This window comes from Oryx dammah, unplaced genomic scaffold (assembly GCF_014754425.2).
Source record: "Oryx dammah isolate SB20612 unplaced genomic scaffold, SCBI_Odam_1.1 HiC_scaffold_22, whole genome shotgun sequence".
Lineage (NCBI taxonomy): Eukaryota > Metazoa > Chordata > Mammalia > Artiodactyla > Bovidae > Oryx > Oryx dammah.
In genome coordinates, this window is record NW_024070206.1 from 28,903,529 (window position 1) to 28,921,393 (window position 17,865).

The 17,865-nt window shown below is 41.6% G+C and overlaps 1 protein-coding gene across 3 annotated transcripts in view; it reads left to right on the forward strand.

Moving 5' to 3' along the window:
- Positions 1–17,865, forward strand: part of LOC120881148 (laminin subunit alpha-3-like) — a 152,477-nt gene that overhangs the window by 5,499 nt on the left and 129,113 nt on the right. For all 3 annotated transcript variants that reach the window (XM_040264742.1, XM_040264739.1, XM_040264738.1), the window contains exons 6-10: positions 1,939–2,095; positions 5,325–5,457; positions 7,559–7,701; positions 11,958–12,055; positions 12,558–12,711. In XM_040264742.1, coding sequence (XP_040120676.1) covers positions 1,939–2,095; positions 5,325–5,457; positions 7,559–7,701; positions 11,958–12,055; positions 12,558–12,711 — 685 coding nt within the window. The remainder of the gene's footprint in view (positions 1–1,938; positions 2,096–5,324; positions 5,458–7,558; positions 7,702–11,957; positions 12,056–12,557; positions 12,712–17,865) is intronic.

Sequence of the window (17,865 nt, forward strand, 5' to 3'; positions counted from 1 at the left end):
CCTATGGGATTTAAACTGTCCTTTGATTTAGTAGTGAATTATACTGAAACAAAAGGTTAGCAAACCAGAAATGTAGATGCCACACCACCTTTCTTCCAGGTTGATAAATCTTGCATCTTTTTGCCCTTAGTTCCTCCAAATGTTTGTTTATAATCTGCATTTTTAGTTTTCCCTACAAGTTTAGAAAGCATTCACATTCACTTTGTTTTCTAAAGTTTTTGTGATAATGTAATATGTATTCATTGTAAAATTTTAAGGAGTACCTGAAGGTAGAAAGGCAAAGGCAAGTCTTCATTCTACCACCCAGAGATAACACCTTTTAATATATTTTGTTTATATTTTCTGGGCTTTTTCTATGAATAAAAATTAGTATTGAATTTGTTTCATGTAATTTATATCAATATCTTCACATGATATCATGAACATTTTCCATTGTAATTAAGTAAAGTTAAAATATTAATGGTTATATAATATTTCAAAATTTCTTTGATTATTTCATAGTTGTACATTTGTATTGTTTCCAAGATTTTCACTATTATAGACATTCTTTTATGTTAATTTTTGACCCTATAAAATCATTCTTTAGAAAATATTCCGCAAGGTAGAGTTACTAGGTCAATGAGAATGAACATTTTTAGGGCTCTTCATAAATTAGCTCCAATGAAATTGTAAGCACTCCTAATTCTCCTTGCAGTATAGGAGCAGACCTTTAATTTTCCATGACTAATTGGTCTTTATGGTTTTAAATCCATCAACACCTATTAGCTTGGGACTGGGTTGTCAAAATCCTACCATTCTGAAGGATTTACAGTTGTTTGAATATAGAATGTCACAGAAGGTTTAGAATATTTTGGTTTTGTTTTTTAACTTTTATCACGTGGCATGTGGAATCTTAGTTCCTCAGTCAGGGGTGGAACCCATATCCCCTGCAATGGAAGTGTGGAGTCTTAACCCCTGGACTACCGGGGAAGTCCTGAGTTAGAAAAATTTTGATCCGTCTCTGTGGTTACCAATATTGGACTCCTGAGTCCATTTATAGGTGTAAAATAAGAGAAGACAAGGCATAGAAAAGTCATTTTAATGATCAAAACATAAATGTGTATGTAGAGAAAATGTATTTAACTTCTAATCTTAGCTTAGGAAAGTATTTGTCATAATGTAATATGTATTCACGGTAAAATTTCACTGTTGTGTTCACTATTATATCTATACTGCTTAGCAACAGTACTTGGCAAGACAGTTCAAGTCAGTTCAGTTCAATCTCTCAATCATGTCCGATTCTTTGTGACCCCATGAACCACAGCACGCCAGGCCTCCCTGTACATCACCAACTCCCGGGGTTTACCCAAACTCATGTCCATTGAGTCAGTGATGCCATCCAACCATCTCATCCTCTGTCGTTCCCTTCTCCTGCCCTCAATCTTTCTCAGCATCAGGGTGTTTTCAAATGAGTCAGCTCTTTGCATCAGGTGGCCAAAGTATTGGAGTTTCAGCTTCAGCATCAGTCCTTCCAATGAACACCCAGGACTGATCTCCTTTAGGATAGACTGGTTGGATTTCCTTGCAGAGACATTAATATTTATGTAATCAGTGAATGTGGGTATATAAATGAATGAATTTATGGCAAATAATCCAGTTTGACTTTGCTAAATGGTTGGTAACCATTTAGAACGTTTCAGAGGATGCCGTCACTGGGTTGTTCTTAATTATTTTCTCTAACTGGAATGAATAGGAGTTGGATGTATTTTTTGTGAATGTTTACATGAGTTAAAGCAATAGTTTAGAGAAAAAGCAGGGGGCCTCCCTCCCTTGTCCATATTTAATGTGTTCTGTTAATTATGGGGAGTTCTTTAGTGCCACCTGCTGGGATTAAAGGATATTTGGGTTATCAATGAACCTCACTTCACTATATGCGCGTTTACTTTTTGTTTATAAAAGGCCTGAAAACAACTACTATTTTCCGGATTTGCATCACATGAGGTACGAGATTGAAGACAGCACTACACCAAGTGGAAGAGCACTTCGGTTTGGGTTTGATCCCCTGGAATTTCCAGAGTTCAGCTGGAGGGGGTACGCTCAGATGACTCCGGTGCAGGTAAGCTGCCAAGGGGACCCGCCTCAGGGCAGAGCTGCCCAGGCGTTTGCCCACAGCTCTCTCAGAGGGTCCCCCAAAAGGTGGACTCTTCCCAAAACTGACTCCAGAATTCTTGTTCTGCGGAGTACGGATGTGGCTCCGGCTAAGGTTGGATTTTTTATTAAGCGTATATATCGACTTCACAGCTTACTGTTACTTTAATTTGCTCACCAAATCAGAAAATGAAACGATTAAAGATGGTGTTTATCCCTGGAGACTATTTAAAAAATTGTGTAACTTTTACATTTCAGCATAATAAAAATAATTCTTAAAAGTAACACAGACTATTGTCTAAAAAGTTTACAGCACATAAAAGGTAAGAGAAAAGCCACAAGTGAGAAAGGTTTTCTCCAACACTTAAAAAAAAAAAACACATGAAATCGTCAAATAAAATAAACAATGTACAAAATAAGCAATCTTTGAGGAGATAATCCCTTAAAGCAAAGAAATTTTCACAAACCTGCTCCTCTTTATTCTGACTGTATAAATTTAGGTGTTGCTAAACATAAATTGTGTCCTATTGTGTGTCTAATATGTTGACTGTCAGCTCCACTCTTTTGATAAGAAGTTTCCCAGGGACTTCCCTGACCGTCCAGTGGTTAAGACGCTGCACTTCTGCTGCAGGGGGATGGGGTTCAAGCCCTGGTCGGGGAACTAAGATCCTGCATGCTTTGAGGTGTGGCAAAAAAATTTTTTTAATTAGAAAGAAGTTTCCCAAATGAGATTAGGCTCTATTTTAACATGAGAGACCTTTTTCTTTAAAGCCATTTGTGGAGAATAAAAATGAGTTGACAAATAATGCTAATAAAACCTGTTTTGCTGATTTTTGACTAATATTAAAAAAATTTTTTTAACTCTGAATTACTATATGAACATAAACTAAGATAAAGGAGGAGTTGTAGTCAGTGCTATTCTATTTTTCTTTCCATATTTCTCCTTTCCTTCAGTCCTCTCTACTGTATGCATTTCTTTTGGCTTTGCAGTGGAATAATGAAGGAATTTACACATGGCCTGTTTGCCTTTGGAATTTATACAACATTTGTAACAACATTTCTGTATAGTCATTGAGTAGTTTTGTTCTTAGAATTTCTCTTTGAGGTTGTTTTCTTTACGCTGTTGGTTAGCGGAGAAATTGAGAATCAAGAGGCAAGTTGATGATAATTGTAAGTCAGTATGTGTTGCAACCAGGAGTTCGCAAGCCACAGCTGAAGTTCCCATGTGCTGAGACTAAGACCTGGCATAACTAGATAGGTAGATAGACAGATAGATAAAATAACTTCAAAAATCAGACAGCTCTTAGAGAAACAGGGATGGGCTCACAGTTCCCTAGGAGCCCTCATTGATTCTAATGTTGCTCCTCGCCTGGCAAAGTCCCCTATCTAGGTTGCCTTTCTGTAACAGTACCTAGCAATCTTAGACACTTCACTGTTTACTGTTTTCCCCAAATATAGCAATTCTTTGGTTCCCTCCTCTTACTCCGTTGTTCAGAAAAAGGCAGTGAATTCCACTGAGTCATAATAGGGTGTGAGTGGAGTGACTAAGAGCCCAAGTAAGGTATATACCTCCTCCCAGGTATTTGCAGTTTGGAAGAATAGCTGGTTAACACAAAAGAATGAGTTTCTAATGATGGATTTTTCTGTTAGTATTTTTAGCTAGAAAACTTGGGTGGTGTTGCCTGGAATCACCACTTACTTTACTCTGCCCTTAATACATTCTTGCATTATTATTTTCCAGTGTGGAATTAACCCTTAAAGATGTGAAAATGAAAGTGTTAATCCCTCACTCGTGTCTGACTCTTTGGGACCTCACAGACTGTAGCTCACCAGGCTCCTCTGTCCATGGGATTCTCCAGGCAAGAATACTGGAGTGGGTAGCCATTTCCTTCTCCAGGGGATCTTCCTGACCCAGGGGTCAAACCTGGGTCTCCTGCATTGCAGGCAGATTCTCTACCATCTGAGCCACCAGGGAAGCCCTAGAATGAACCCTTAAAGATGAATTCCATCAAATTGTGAGGGCTGTGAAGATCCGCAGGGTGGGTTGGCTGCCACCCCTTCTCCCAGAGCCGGGATTCTACTTAGCACCAGTCTTTACTGTCATCAATGTCTCACTCAACAAAAATCCCCTTCATTTCAACCAAAGGAGCTGAAGGAAAGGCCTAAAGAACTACTGATTTAGAAATTTCCATGTTTCATGAACTTTCCTTGGGACGCAGCTAGATCTGGACATGTGATCTGTGGTTCCGAATTGAAGTAGTCTAGACTCTCCTTCAAGGTCATGGGCACAGCAACACTTACACAGCATTGTATGAGGACCAGGGACCTGGGGACCAGCAGAACTCCCTGTCCCCAGCAGAGAGCCCGTTTTTCTCCGATCGGGATTGAGATAAATTCCATATTATTTAGCAGGTGTATTTTAGTTAGCTCCAGATCTCATCCTCTCCTTGGGCTTCCCTGCTGGCTCAGATGGTACAGAATCTGTCTGCAGTTCAGGGGATCCGGGTTTGATCCCTGGGTCTGGAAGATCCCCTGGAGAAGGGGGTGGCTACCCAGTTCAGTATTCATGCCTGGAACATCCCATGGACAGAGGAGCCTGGTGGGCTACAGTCCATAGGCTCACAAAGAGTCAGACACGACTGAACAACTAACACTCACATTTTCACAGCCTCTCTTTAGCCTCTACTGGTTTCTGTGACTGTTTCAAGTGTTATGTATGTGAAGTAGACCCTGGAGTTGTCTCTCCTGATGGGGCTGGTGGTGTTCTCTAACATACTTTCTTTTCCTTCTCTGTCTTTTTATTTCTCCCAGCCAGTGGTGGTTGCCCCATCACTGTGGCTTTTCCTAAACTAATTCATCTAACCTTCTGCTCTGTATGCCTGATTGCTAAAAGGTCAAAAGAGAAGCTTGGTTGCTGAGGGGAGTGCGTTTTCACTGTGACTTTAATTGTAAGTGATTTTAATTGATTGGCTGACTTGCCTGTTTTCATCTTTCACAGAGTTAGTCACTTGGTGCTTGTTGAGTGGTTGTGCACGTGGTGTTATTTGAGTGTGTGTGCATGTGTTGAGTGTGTGTGTGTGGGGGGGTGTGTATAGTGAAGCCCAGTAGTGAAACTTTTGAATAAAGTCACTGTTTGGCTAACATTTCTTTTAACCAGTTGTCTCTTCTATACTTTATGGGTTTTTGGTATTTTTCAGAATGAAGTAAGAATCATGTTAAATGTGGGGAAGTCAAGTCTCTCCTTGTTTCATGTTGTTCTAAGATATATGAACCCTGGAACTGAAGCAGTATCTGGTCGTATAACTATTTATCCATCCTGGGCTAAGGCAGGTGAGTAAATTTTCAAGCCGCTTTTGGATGAAGTGATTTATTAGTGAAACATTTTCTCCAATTTTCGCAAAGTTGATCTCTTCAGAAAACGTGAAGACTGCAATGATTGGGACACTTAAGCTCTGTCCTTTGTACCTTTTCTGTCTCTAAACGCATGTTTAAGTTGTGCTGTTAAATTTGTTATTAACTGTCATTTAAAAAATCAGTCTAACAGTCTGTGTACCCTGGCTGAACCCCATGGGTTATCACATCACCACAGGGTGAAGCTAATTTATAGCTCATTCAGGTAAACTGGGTGTCACTTTGCAGAATTACTTGAGAGGCCTTGGCCTCCTGCCCTAAATTCTCCCACTGTTTCAGGCAAACCAAGTAATTCAAGGAGAAAGGGGTGAGGATAGGAGTTTTAAGACGAATGTGGTAGGGACTTCCCTGGAGGTCCAGTGGTTAAAACTGCACTTCCATTGCAGAGGACAGGGGTTCAATCCCTGGTCAGGGAACTAAGATCCCACACGTGGTATGGCATGGCCAAAATATAAATAAATAAATAAAATGCTTTAAAAAGGATGAATGTGGCAAAGCCTGAAGCCCAAGAGGGCTGCGGAAAGGAGCATGCCAATCTCATTTAGGGGTGAGAGATTCCTGAGGACAGAGGAGGGAGCCAGTCAGAGGGCAGGTCTCACCACAGTCAGAGATGAGGCCTGAACATGTGTTCTGCAGGGGGTGAGGGCTTCTCTTGGTCCTGGAAACAGATTCCAGGAATATACTAGTATGAATTCCACAGGGACACAAAATGGCACCAGTGGAAATCTAATTTAGGATGGAAATTTAAGCGTCTTCATTGAGGATCCACCACAGATTGGGACTTGGGGTAAGAAGTGATGTTCCTATGTTGTGTCAGTCAAGCTTGTAAGGCTGGAGGTTGATTTGTTGTTGTTTAGTTGCTAAGTCATGTCCGACTCTTTGCGACCCCATAGACTCTAGCGCATCAGTCTCCTCTGTCCATGAAATTCTCCAGGCAAGAATACTGGGGTGGGTTGCCATTTCCTTCTCCAGGGGATCTTCTCCACCCAGGGATAGAACCCGTGTTTCCTCCACTGGCAGGCAGTTGTTTACCACTGAGCCACCAGGGAAGCCCAGAGGTTGATTCAGAGTAACTAATAGGACGAATTTGCAAGCTTGCTTTATTATTTCAAGAATACTCCAGCATCCATATCCTCACATGATGAGAATTTTGAGAACTGAAGAGGGCTGAGGAGGAAACAGCTGAGAGGTGGAGTAAATTTTCTAAGCACATAGCTGATCTCTGTGGACAAGTCCCAGTCTTCAGACCCCAAACTCTTATGGATCCACTGCCTTCCCAGTGACAGCGTCATCAGCAGTTTGTCCTCCGTTGACTCAAACAGTTAGAATCCACTGTGTCTTGTTTTCTTGTGCTTTGGGGCACCTTTCGTAAGCCCCCACGTCTGAGTCAGGAGCCCAGGTGTATATTCCTTACTGACCTGCTTCCCGGGTGGCACTAGTGGTAAAGAACCCATCTGCCAATGCAGGAGACTTAGGAGACACAGGTTTGATTTTTGGGTCAGGAACATCCCCTAGAGGAGGGCATGGCAACCCACTCCATTATTCTAGCCTGGAGAATCCCATGGACAGAAGAGCCTTGGTGGGCTACAGTCCATTGGATCGCAGAAAGTCCGACACGACTGAGCAGTTGAGCACACATCAATAGAAATTTAAAAAATTCAATTACATATAAAGAAAAGGAAAAAAATAGTTTAATATCTATGTAATATATTGAATACTTACTATGTGCAACAAACTTTTCTAAGCAGTTCGCATGTCTTCATATATTTAATAAATTTTAAAATTACTCACAATCACAGCATAGATAGCCACTGCTAATATCTTATCAATACGTTGCTAAATAGGCATATGCATTCATGCTGTTGTTGAAGATAAGATCAGTAAATCTGATCAGTTCATATGATCAGTGAAGCATCTGAAAGTTTCTCAGATGTAAACTGAATGTTTTAAGTTGAATATCTAAAATCAGAACACTGACTGCTCAAAAGATGCCCTAAGCAATTCTTTTCATTTCTGATAGGTGCTGCTCAAAGCAAAGAGATCATATTCCAGCCGAGTAAGGAGCCAGCCTTTGTCACCGTACCTGGAAATGGTTTTGCAGACCCGTTTTCAATTGTACCAGGGACATGGATTGCTTGCATTAAAGTGGAGGGAGTCCTGCTGGTAAGAGGGGGTTCTGAGTGGTGATTCTTCCCCTCTTAGAGATGGTCCATCCAGAGTGACCATAGTGAGCAGAAGACTGAGGAATCATAGCTGATTCCCTTTTAGATATAGGAACCTGTGGTGATATTTGTCCTTACATGGTGTAACAACATATGTTGTTCGGCCACTAAGTCCTATCTGACTCTTTTGTGATTCCATGTACTGCAGCCCGCCAGGCTCATCTGTCCATGGGATTTGGCAGGCAAGAGTACTGGAGTGAGTTGCCAGTCCCTTCTCCAGTGGATTTTCCCAACCCAGGGATCGAGCCTGTGTCTCCTGCCTTGGCAGGTGGTTCTTTACCACTGAGACACCAGGGAAGCCCAGGCATAATAATATGGGAAACAAAATAGATTTTTTCAGGCTTCCAGCCAGTCTCTTACGGGCAAAAAAAAAATTTTTTGAACTCATGAAATTTTAACATTATCAATATAAATGCAAAACCTTGATGAGCCTATGTCCCAGGCTTTCAAAAATTTCTTTGGGATTTTTCATCATGAATGAAAAGGGTGATAAAAAAGATAACCTCTCTGGGAATCATGCAGAATGAATCAGAAGGAGCTAGAGGAAGAGAGATGCTAAAATCAGTGCAGTTCTTGGTGGTGAAAAGAGAAGGGAGAGACAAAGAGCCAGTGCCTCTCTGTGACAGGCTTCCTATGTCCTTCTGCCTTGATTGTGGTAATAGCATCACCAGATTGCCTTGGACAAAAAATTCTTTACCAGGGGAAGGGCCGTATCCTTGCACTTTAATAGAACTGCCAGAGAGGCCAGGGATGAAGCCTGCCTTCTCAGAGAGGCCAGGGATGAAGCCTGCCTTCTCAGATCTCTGCTTTGGTGTCTGCTTTTGCTTATAGCAAGGTCTTTTCAAAACAGTCTTTGGTAGTTCTTGGTTTCATGTGCTCAGAGTGGAAAACATAAAGCTTTTCCATCTGGCTCAACCCTTGATTGGCTAAATGAACAGATCTCAGGCGAGTTCTTTAACCCCACACCTGCCCCATACAGTAGGGACCATGCTTATCCATATGGTCCTTTCCAAATCTAGGATCTTATCAACAGAATGTGAAGGTTTAAGCTGTCCCTGTCTTTCTTGTGCTTCTTAGTAGAAAGCTTTGTTGCTTTACTAAAGTTTAAGGATGTTTCACAGATGTAGAAATGAGGAGGAAAATTCCATTGAGGCCAGTAATGGAGACAAAGTTGGACTAATGGAAAGAAGAAGTTCATGATAAAAATTACTACATAGGCATGGAAAATTCTTCATGACGTTTAGCCACTGCAGTTGTGTCATAATTCATATGTTATTGTTGTTCAGTTGCTAAGTCATGTCTGACTCAAAAATTCATAAGTATGCTTCCATATTATTATCTCATTTTCTCTAGAAATACTTTCCTGAGCACGCATTATCAAACTTCCCTGTTTTAGAATCTATGGGACCATAAAGTAATGGGGAAATACAGTCCCTACCAAAGGAAGCTTATTAATAAAGCAATAACCATTTAAAAATTAGTATTGGAGAAATGCAAATCACAGCTATAATGAGGTATCACCTCACACAGGTCAGTATGGCCATCATTAAAAATTTTACAAATAATAATTGATGGAGAGAGTGTGGAGAAAAGGGAACCCTCCTACACTGTTGGTGGGAATGTAAATTGGTGCAACCACTATGTAAACCAGTGCGGAGAGTCCTTAAAAAGCTAAAAATAGAGTTGCTGTGAAAGTGAAAATCGCTCAGTCATGTTCGACTCCTTGCAACCCCTTGGACTATACAGTCCATGGAATTCTCCAGGCCAGAATACTGGAGTGGGTAGCCTTTCTCTTCTCCAGGGGATCTTCCCAACCCAGGAACTGAGCCCAGGTCTCCTGCATTGCGGGCAGAGTCTTTACCAACTGAGCCACAGGGGAAGCCATAGGATCCAACAGTTTCTCTCCTGGGCGTGTATCCAGAGACAACTCTAATTTGAAAAGATACATGCTTACTTCACTCTGTATAATAGGCTCCAGTTTCATCCACCTCATTAGAATGGATTCAAATGTATTCTTTTTAATGGCTGAGTAATACTCCATTGTGTATATGTACCACAGCTTTCTTATCCATTCATCTAGTAAGCCAGAAAGAAAAACACCAATACAGTATACTAACGCATATATATGGAATTTAGAATGATGGTAATGATGACCCTGTATGCGAGACAGCAAAAGAGACGCAGATGTGTAGAACAGTCTTTTGGACTCTGTGGGAGAGGGAGAGGGTGGGATGATTTGGGAGAATGGCATTGAAACATGTATAATATCATATAAGAAATGAATCACCAGTCCAGGCTCGATGCAGGATACAGGATGCTTGGGGCTGGTGCACTGGGATGACCCAGAGGGATGGTATGGGGAGGGAGGCGGGAGGGGGGTTCAGGATGGGGAACATGTGTATACCTGTGGCGGATTCATGTTGATGTATGGCAGAACCAATACAATACTGTAAAGTAATTAGCCTCCAATTAAAAATAAATAAACTTAAATTAAAAAAATAAATTTAAAAAGAAAAGATCCATGCACCCAAATCTTTATAATAGCATTATTTACCACAGCCAGCACATGGAAGGAACCTAAATGTCCATCGAGCGATACATAGATAAGGAAGATGTGGTGTGTATACACAGTGGGATACTATTGCTGCTGCTAAGTCGCGTCAGTCGTGTCTGACTCTATGCGACCCCATAGAGGGCAGCCCACCAGGCTCCCCTGTCCCTGGGATTCTCCAGGCAAGAATACTGGAGTGGGTTGCCATTTCCTTCACCACAATGGGGATCTACTCAGCCATGAAAAGAATGAAATAATGCCATTTGCAGCAATGTGGATGGACCTAGAGATTATCATACTATGTGAAGTAAGTCAGAAAGAGAAAGACAAATACCATATGGTATCACCTATATGTGAAATTTAAAATATGATACATATAAACTTATTTACAAAACAAAAACAGACTCACAGACATTGAAAACAAACTTATGGTCACCGAAAGGGAAAGGGAGGAGGCGGGGGGATAAATTAGGAGTTTAAGATTAGCAGATACAAGCTACAGTGTATAAAATAGATAATAAGGTCCTGCTCATAGGGAACTATATCCTCTAATAAATTGTAATAGAAAATACGTGTATATAACTGAATCACTTTGCTACATTCCAGAAATTAACACAACATTGTAAATCAACTATACTTCAATCAAAACTTTTTAAAAATTACATTAAAACTCACTCAGGTATTAAGACCACTGAGCCCCTACTTTTTCTTTCCCACACATTCTCCTCTTCTCTGTTATAGACAAATTGAGGGCTGTGAAGAGAGAAAAGCTTTGTGGCCAGTATTCAAGTCTCTCACCATTGTGACAAACATTCCTCCTCCTTCCCTGGGCAGATAAGCAGGGATGCTAGGATGGCAGAAGTCCAGCGCCTGCCCTTTTCTAAAGATCTGCTTCTCTGAATCCCTGCTGTGGGCCCACTTGGCACCCTCAGTGGAACATGTTCTTCCTCTCCAGTCCCACAGGCAGTGGGCCAGGTTCAGGCTATGATTCACCAGGATCATAAAACATCACTTTTTACACGAAGCCAGGAGAGCGTTGCTCTGCTGGAGGAGTAAAAAGCCAGAATACATTATCTACAACTCTAGATCCTATAGGGATGAAGGCAACCAGCATGTCAAAAGAACATATTTTCAATGGACAGTTTATTATTATCTTTGGTTCTGAGTTTATTAACAACCCAGAAGAACCAGTAAGACTTCCTTGAACTTTGAAAATAAAAACATTTGCTTGAAATGCTTATCTCTGATGCTTAAGAAGTGAAAGTGTTAGTCACTCAGTTTTGTCTGGCTCTTTGTGACCCCATGGACTGTAGCCCACCAGGCTCCTCTGTCCATGGAATTCTCCAGACATGAATACTGAAGTGGGTAGCCATTCCTTTCTCCAAGGGATCTTCTCGACCCAGGGATTGAACCTGGGTCTCCCACACTGCAGGCAGATTCTTTACCGTCTGAGCCACCATAGGTTGCTTGGTGTGTTCTGATGAGTCAGGGGGCAGAAAGAAAAAGCAGTTGATATGGAGAATTTAACTAGAGTGCTTCACCTGGTTATTATTCATTTAGCTAGTATGTGCAGCTATTTTATCATGAACACTAACCTAGGGCTGCCCTCCTAACGAGTATTCATTGTTTTGGTCTTTATCTCCTAGGACTACCTGGTGCTGCTCCCCAGGGACTACTATGAGGCCCCCTCGCTGCAGCTGCCGGTCACGGAGCCGTGTGCCGATGTGGGCCATCCCCAAGAGAAGTTAGTATGGGTAGCAGGTGCATCATCGGGTCCTCTAACTCAGGAGCCTTGGGTTCAAGGATTCTCAGTAGCCCTCAGGATCATGACTGCACAGGGTGCTCTGGTTAATGACTTAATTGTGGCTTTTCTCTGGAGCAGTGACTGGGTTTCATGTAAGAGTCACAAACCACTTTGTATCCCGTAGCTAGGGCTTCAGAGTGACTCTCACTCTCTTGCATGAGGAAGTGGCGGTGCGTGCCTAAGTAATACACTCAGGGTCACGCATCTAGTGAGGGGAAGAGCTTACAATGAATGTGGGTTTGTGGACCACTGCTTCTCCCATTCCTCATGCAGATGAAAATTTATCACACAGTTCCTGTAGTAAGCACTTAATGAGAGTTTGTTGAAGAGTGATGAGTGAATGAATGAATGCACGGGATGGATAGGAGTCCTGGGGATGAACTTTGATCCCCTGTGTTATGTTCTCAGTTGTAACTGTTGTGTTTTGTTGTTGTTGTTGAAGTTGTTTGCTTTACCAGCATTTACCAGTAACCCAATTCCCTTGTGCCCTGGCTTGCGAGGCCAGACACTTCCTGCTTGATGGGGAGCCAAGACCCTTGGCAGTGAGGCAGCCCACCCCCGCACACCCAGTCATGGCGGACCTCAGTGGAAGAGAGGTGAGGCAGCCTTTTTTTTGTTTTTCTATCAGATATTTTACCACCTCCCTGTCCTTCTGCTGAAAACCCTTGGCCACAATTGTATCTCATATTCAGGTAAATCTGGAAGACCTCCCCAGAGATGTTAATCAAAGGTGTGCTGAGTTCTCTGGTTCAGGCTGGGGCTGGGCAGTCCACCACGCTGAGCCGTGGGAGGGCTAGTCTTAAATCGCTTTCTGTACATGGCGGGCAACATGAGCAACCTCAGAATTTTTTCCTTTTGATTCTCTGGATTTATAAGGGCGCATCCTGTTCACCCTGATTCAGGGCACGATCTCTCTACAAAGCCTCCAGAAATCACACAGCTCACCCTAAAAGGATACAATGCTCACTAACTGTTCATCCCCTCGGGGTAGACAGTTCGTAGCAGCTGAATTCCTTGAGCTCAGATTCTGGAACTGCTACACCCAAAGGCACCTCCTTCCTGGCTCAGAGGACAGGTTACTACAGGTCTTGGCATTGCTTTTCTTCCAGGAGTTCTTTGAGCCTCAAAACAATTTAAGACTGTACAGTTTTAAGATTTGAGTTAGAAGTACTGTATATCAGCAATAAGAACTCATTACTTCAGAATGAAGACGCACACACACAAAAGCAAAACCTTTCTCTACAATGTTTCCATTCCTTACTTTTTACAGTGTTCTCTGTTTTGTACCCTTGAGGAAAACGTTCATCTGGGGGATTAAATCCATGAAATGAAAATATATGCAGTATTCTCACTCACCATTTTGATGTGTATCTTTTTGTAAACTACATTCCTAACATTTTCAAGGTAAAAGTTGTAGGAGTTTGATGGTATTTCTTAAGTTTAGTCTTTATTTTATTTGAGTTTTTATTTTACAACTATTATTTTTACCAAAAAAAGTATGTTGTTCAGTCACTCAGTCGTGTCCAACTCTTTGTGACCCCATGGACTGAAGCATGCCAGGCTTCCCTATCCTCCACTCTCTCCTGGAGTTTGCCCAAGTTCATTTCCATTGAGTCGGTGATGCTATCTAACCATCTCATCCTCTGCTGCCCTCTTCTCCTTTCTACTTGTTATGATAAGAAAAATAATATGCATGAATATATATGGAATTTATAAAAATGGTACAAATGATCATATTTGCAAAACAGAAATAGACACACAGACATGGAGAACAATCTTATGGACACCAAGAGAGGAAAGGGGGTTGAGGATGAGATGAATTGGGTGATTAGGGTAGTCATAATCACTTCCCCAATCGCTCAGCAGTAAAGAATCCGCCTGCAATGCAGGAGACTCGGGTTTGATCTCTGGGTGGGGAGATCAATGGAAAAGGAATTGGCAACCCACTCCAGTATTCTTGCCTGGGCAATCCCATCCCATGAACAGAGGAGCCTGGCGGGCTACAGTCCATGGGGTTGCAAGAGTCGGACACGACTGAGCGACTAAACAACCACATAGAATAGACTAATGAGAGCTTACTGTACAGCTCAGGGAACCCTACTCAGTGTTCTGTGTTGACCTAAATGGGAGAGAAATCCAAAAAACAGAGGACGTATGTGTTTGTTGTTTAGTCGCTTAGTCGTGTCGGACTTTTTGCGACCCCAGGGACTGCAGCATGCCAGGCTTCCCTGTCCTTCACTATCTCCTGGAGCTTCCTCAAACTCATATCTATTGAGTCGGTGATGCCATCCAACCATGTCTTTCTCTGTCATTCCCTTCTCCTGCCTTTAATCTTTCCCAACATCAGGGGTCTTTTCTAATGAGTCAGCTCTTCGCATCAGGTGGCCAAAGTATTGGATATATGTATAGATATAGCTGATTTACTTTGCTGTACAGTAGAAACTATGGTAACATTGTAAAGCAAATATACGTCAATAAAAATTAATTTAAAAGAAAAATATGCATAAGGAGAAACAGAATGATCTTACTTCCTCTCCGTTCTAATCTTCAGTCCACTGTCTCTCCCTGCCCCTGCTGTGTGTGCGTACAGATGCACACCCATATATACGCATACACACAGATGTGTGTGTGTGTGTGTGTGTGTATGTGTGTGTGTGTGTGTGCCCCACATAGCAGGGAGGCACAGTTGGGAAGGGCTGATGTCCAGGAAGTAATGCTGATGATTCATCAGGGGCTGTTCCTGCCTCTGACTTAGCCCGGAGCCATAGCTCTGAGCTGTTCTATTTGCATGATGCATACAACTCAGCCCTGGGCTGTCCAGTTTTATTTAAAATTCCTCTTTTACTGTTTTATCTGAAGGCCTGGAGACTTATGCTGTCTGATTCAGTATATTTACTTTTTAATTAATGAAACTTAGTAAAGCTAAAAATTCAGTTCTTCGGTTACACTGACCACACTTCAAGCTCTCAGTAATCATATATGTCTAGTGCCCATTGTATTGGACAGCACACATTACAGAATATTTTGCCATCACAGAAAGCTCTATTGCACAGCATTAATGAAGCATTAAGATCACTGTGCTAAAAGTCAGAGACTAACAGAGTTTGTTGTTGTTTAGTAGCTAGAGTTGGACTCTTTTCGACCCCATGGATTGTAGTCCACCAGGCATCTCTGTCCATGGAATTTCCCAGGCAAGAGTACTGGAGTGGGTTGCCATTTCCTTCTCCAGGGGGTCTTCCTGACCCAGGGACTCATCCTGTATTGGCAGTCCGACTCTCTACCGCTGAGTCACCAGGGAAGCCCAACAGAGTTCTCGGAGGTCTTAGGAGTCATCTGATCTCTCTTCCTGGAAAAAATTCTGTCTACGTTATCCTTGTCAGATGTTGATTCATTTAGCCTCTGTTGAATATTTGAATTGATGGGGGATTCACTTCTTCTAGAGGTAGCCTAATCCAACACCTGTGGTACCCTGTTTACTCTAGAAACTTCTCTGGGAAACCTTCCTGAGTTATTCCTTTGATAAGTTATTTCTTTATCTTTAGCCCACCTTTTCAATAGCCTTATCTTGTTTTATGTTTTGAGAGATTTCTTAGTTTTTTTTCTTCCAACTCCAACCACAGCAGCAACCTCAACCCTAACCCAAACCTACACACACACACACACACACACACACACACGCTTCATCTTTTGGTCTGTTCAATTAGTGAACATCCAATTGCATTCTAGCTTCCAAATTTTTCAGGTCTCTGGCCTGTTATTTTCCTCTTCTCTATTCTCTTTTCTTTGTGGGTTTATGATTCAAAAAATATTTACCCTTATTTTTGTGGATTTCTGAGAGGGAGGATCAGGAAATAGATGTGCTACATCCTACATGTTTAACCAGAAGTTCCAGGATGCACTTTGTGATGTGCTGAAGTTTCATTTTTATGTGCTTAGGTGCAGATTTATTTTTATTATTTTAGTACTCAAAGTGCAATTTCATGTGAAGAGTCATGTCTTTTATCCTGGGAATTTTTTGGATAGTATCCTACAGATAATACTTGGCTGCAAATCCTTTCATCTTCTTTTCTGTAAGTCAGACTGGAAGAATGTTGGAGCCTCTCAGTCTGTCTCTAAACTGCTCTTTCACATTTGTATGTTTCTTTGGCTCTTTGCACTGTTTTCTGAGTGACTTCCTCAATTCTCTCTTAGAATCCATGAATGTTCTAGTTCACTGTCTCTAGTCTAGATTTTATTCAGTCTCCCAATTCCATGTAACATGTACTTTTCATCTCAAAAGATTTCTTACTAGCTCTTTCTTATATTTACTTTTTTCTTGTTTCTCCTCTGCCAATTTTTGTTTCATAACTTCATTTACTTTTTAAAGAGGAGTTACTCCATTAATCTTTTTGAGTTTCTCAACATCCTTAGAGCAAGGTATAGTTCAGAATTCAGAATTTTTAAAATTTTAAAAAGATACGATTGTATACACATAACGTCTATAGTGGGTTCTGGAACAGCACCTTGTAGTCAGACAAGTTAATATTTTTCCAGTGAAAAGCATGAATAAACACACCAAGGGAGGTACATGAAGACTATATATATGGAGTTAGTTCAGGTCAGATTTTACCATCAAGTGATGATTGGTTAGAGTTAGGTTAGGTTTTGTAACCAAACACATTTGAAAACAAGTTTTCCTTTTCAGACTTTGGGGGTTCTGGATTAGGGACCAGTGTACTTATTTTAAAACTTCATCAGACTTTCATAAAGTTTATTTCATCTGAGGTAAGCTCATCTTCACTTGATGATATATTATTGCCTATTTTTTTTTAAAAAAAGAGAAAAATTCTTTTTTTCCTAAATATTTATGTATTCATTGGCTGTGCTGGGTCTTAGTTGCCACATGTGGGATCTAGTTCCCTGACCAGGGATCAAACCCAGGCCCCCCACATTGGGAGTATGAGGTTTTAGCCACTGGACCACCAGGGAAGTCCCCTTGACTGTTCTTCTTAACGTTAGATTTCTGTATGTTGTGGAGGCTTATTTTGTTTGCTTACTGGCTTACTTTGAATGAGAGGTTTTTATCTTCTCCCTCTTTCCCTACATCCGTCTCAGTTTGGCTTGTCTTCTGGTTCTCTGTACCCTTAGCCCAGAGCCAGGCATAACAATATGCCAATGTCTCTTATTGTGGTCCTCAGGCAAGTACAGATTCAGACACTGAGCCCGCGGGTGCTTAACTCAATTTTTGGTCCTAGGCCTCATCTTTGATCTTTGTTTTCCGTGAGTGAGGTTGCTCAGTCGAGTCTGACTCTGCGGCCCCATGGACTGTAGCCTATCAGGCTCCTCCGTCCATGGGGTTTTCCAGGCAAGAGTGCTGGAGTGGATTGCCATTTCCTTCTCCAGGGGATCTTCCCGACCCAGGGATCGAACCCAGTCTCCCACATTGCAGGCAGACGCTTTACTGTCTGAGTCACCATTTTTTTATAAAGCTGAAACCCAGATGGCAGGTTTTCAGTGATTTTTTTTTTCTTCAGTTTTTCATGATGTGAAGGAACTCTCATCCTTTGGCTTCAAAAAATGAGCCTGGATCTGGCCCCTGTCTCATATGAAGCATTTTTAGTTCTCTTTACTCTGCATATTCTGAACTGCTGGCCCACACAGCCTACTTCCAGCCTGGAGAACAACAAGCCTGTGACTTCAGCCCTGGTGCCATTTCAAGTTTTCCTTTTACTTATGTTCCATCATCTGTCTCCTTTTAATCCCAAACTTAT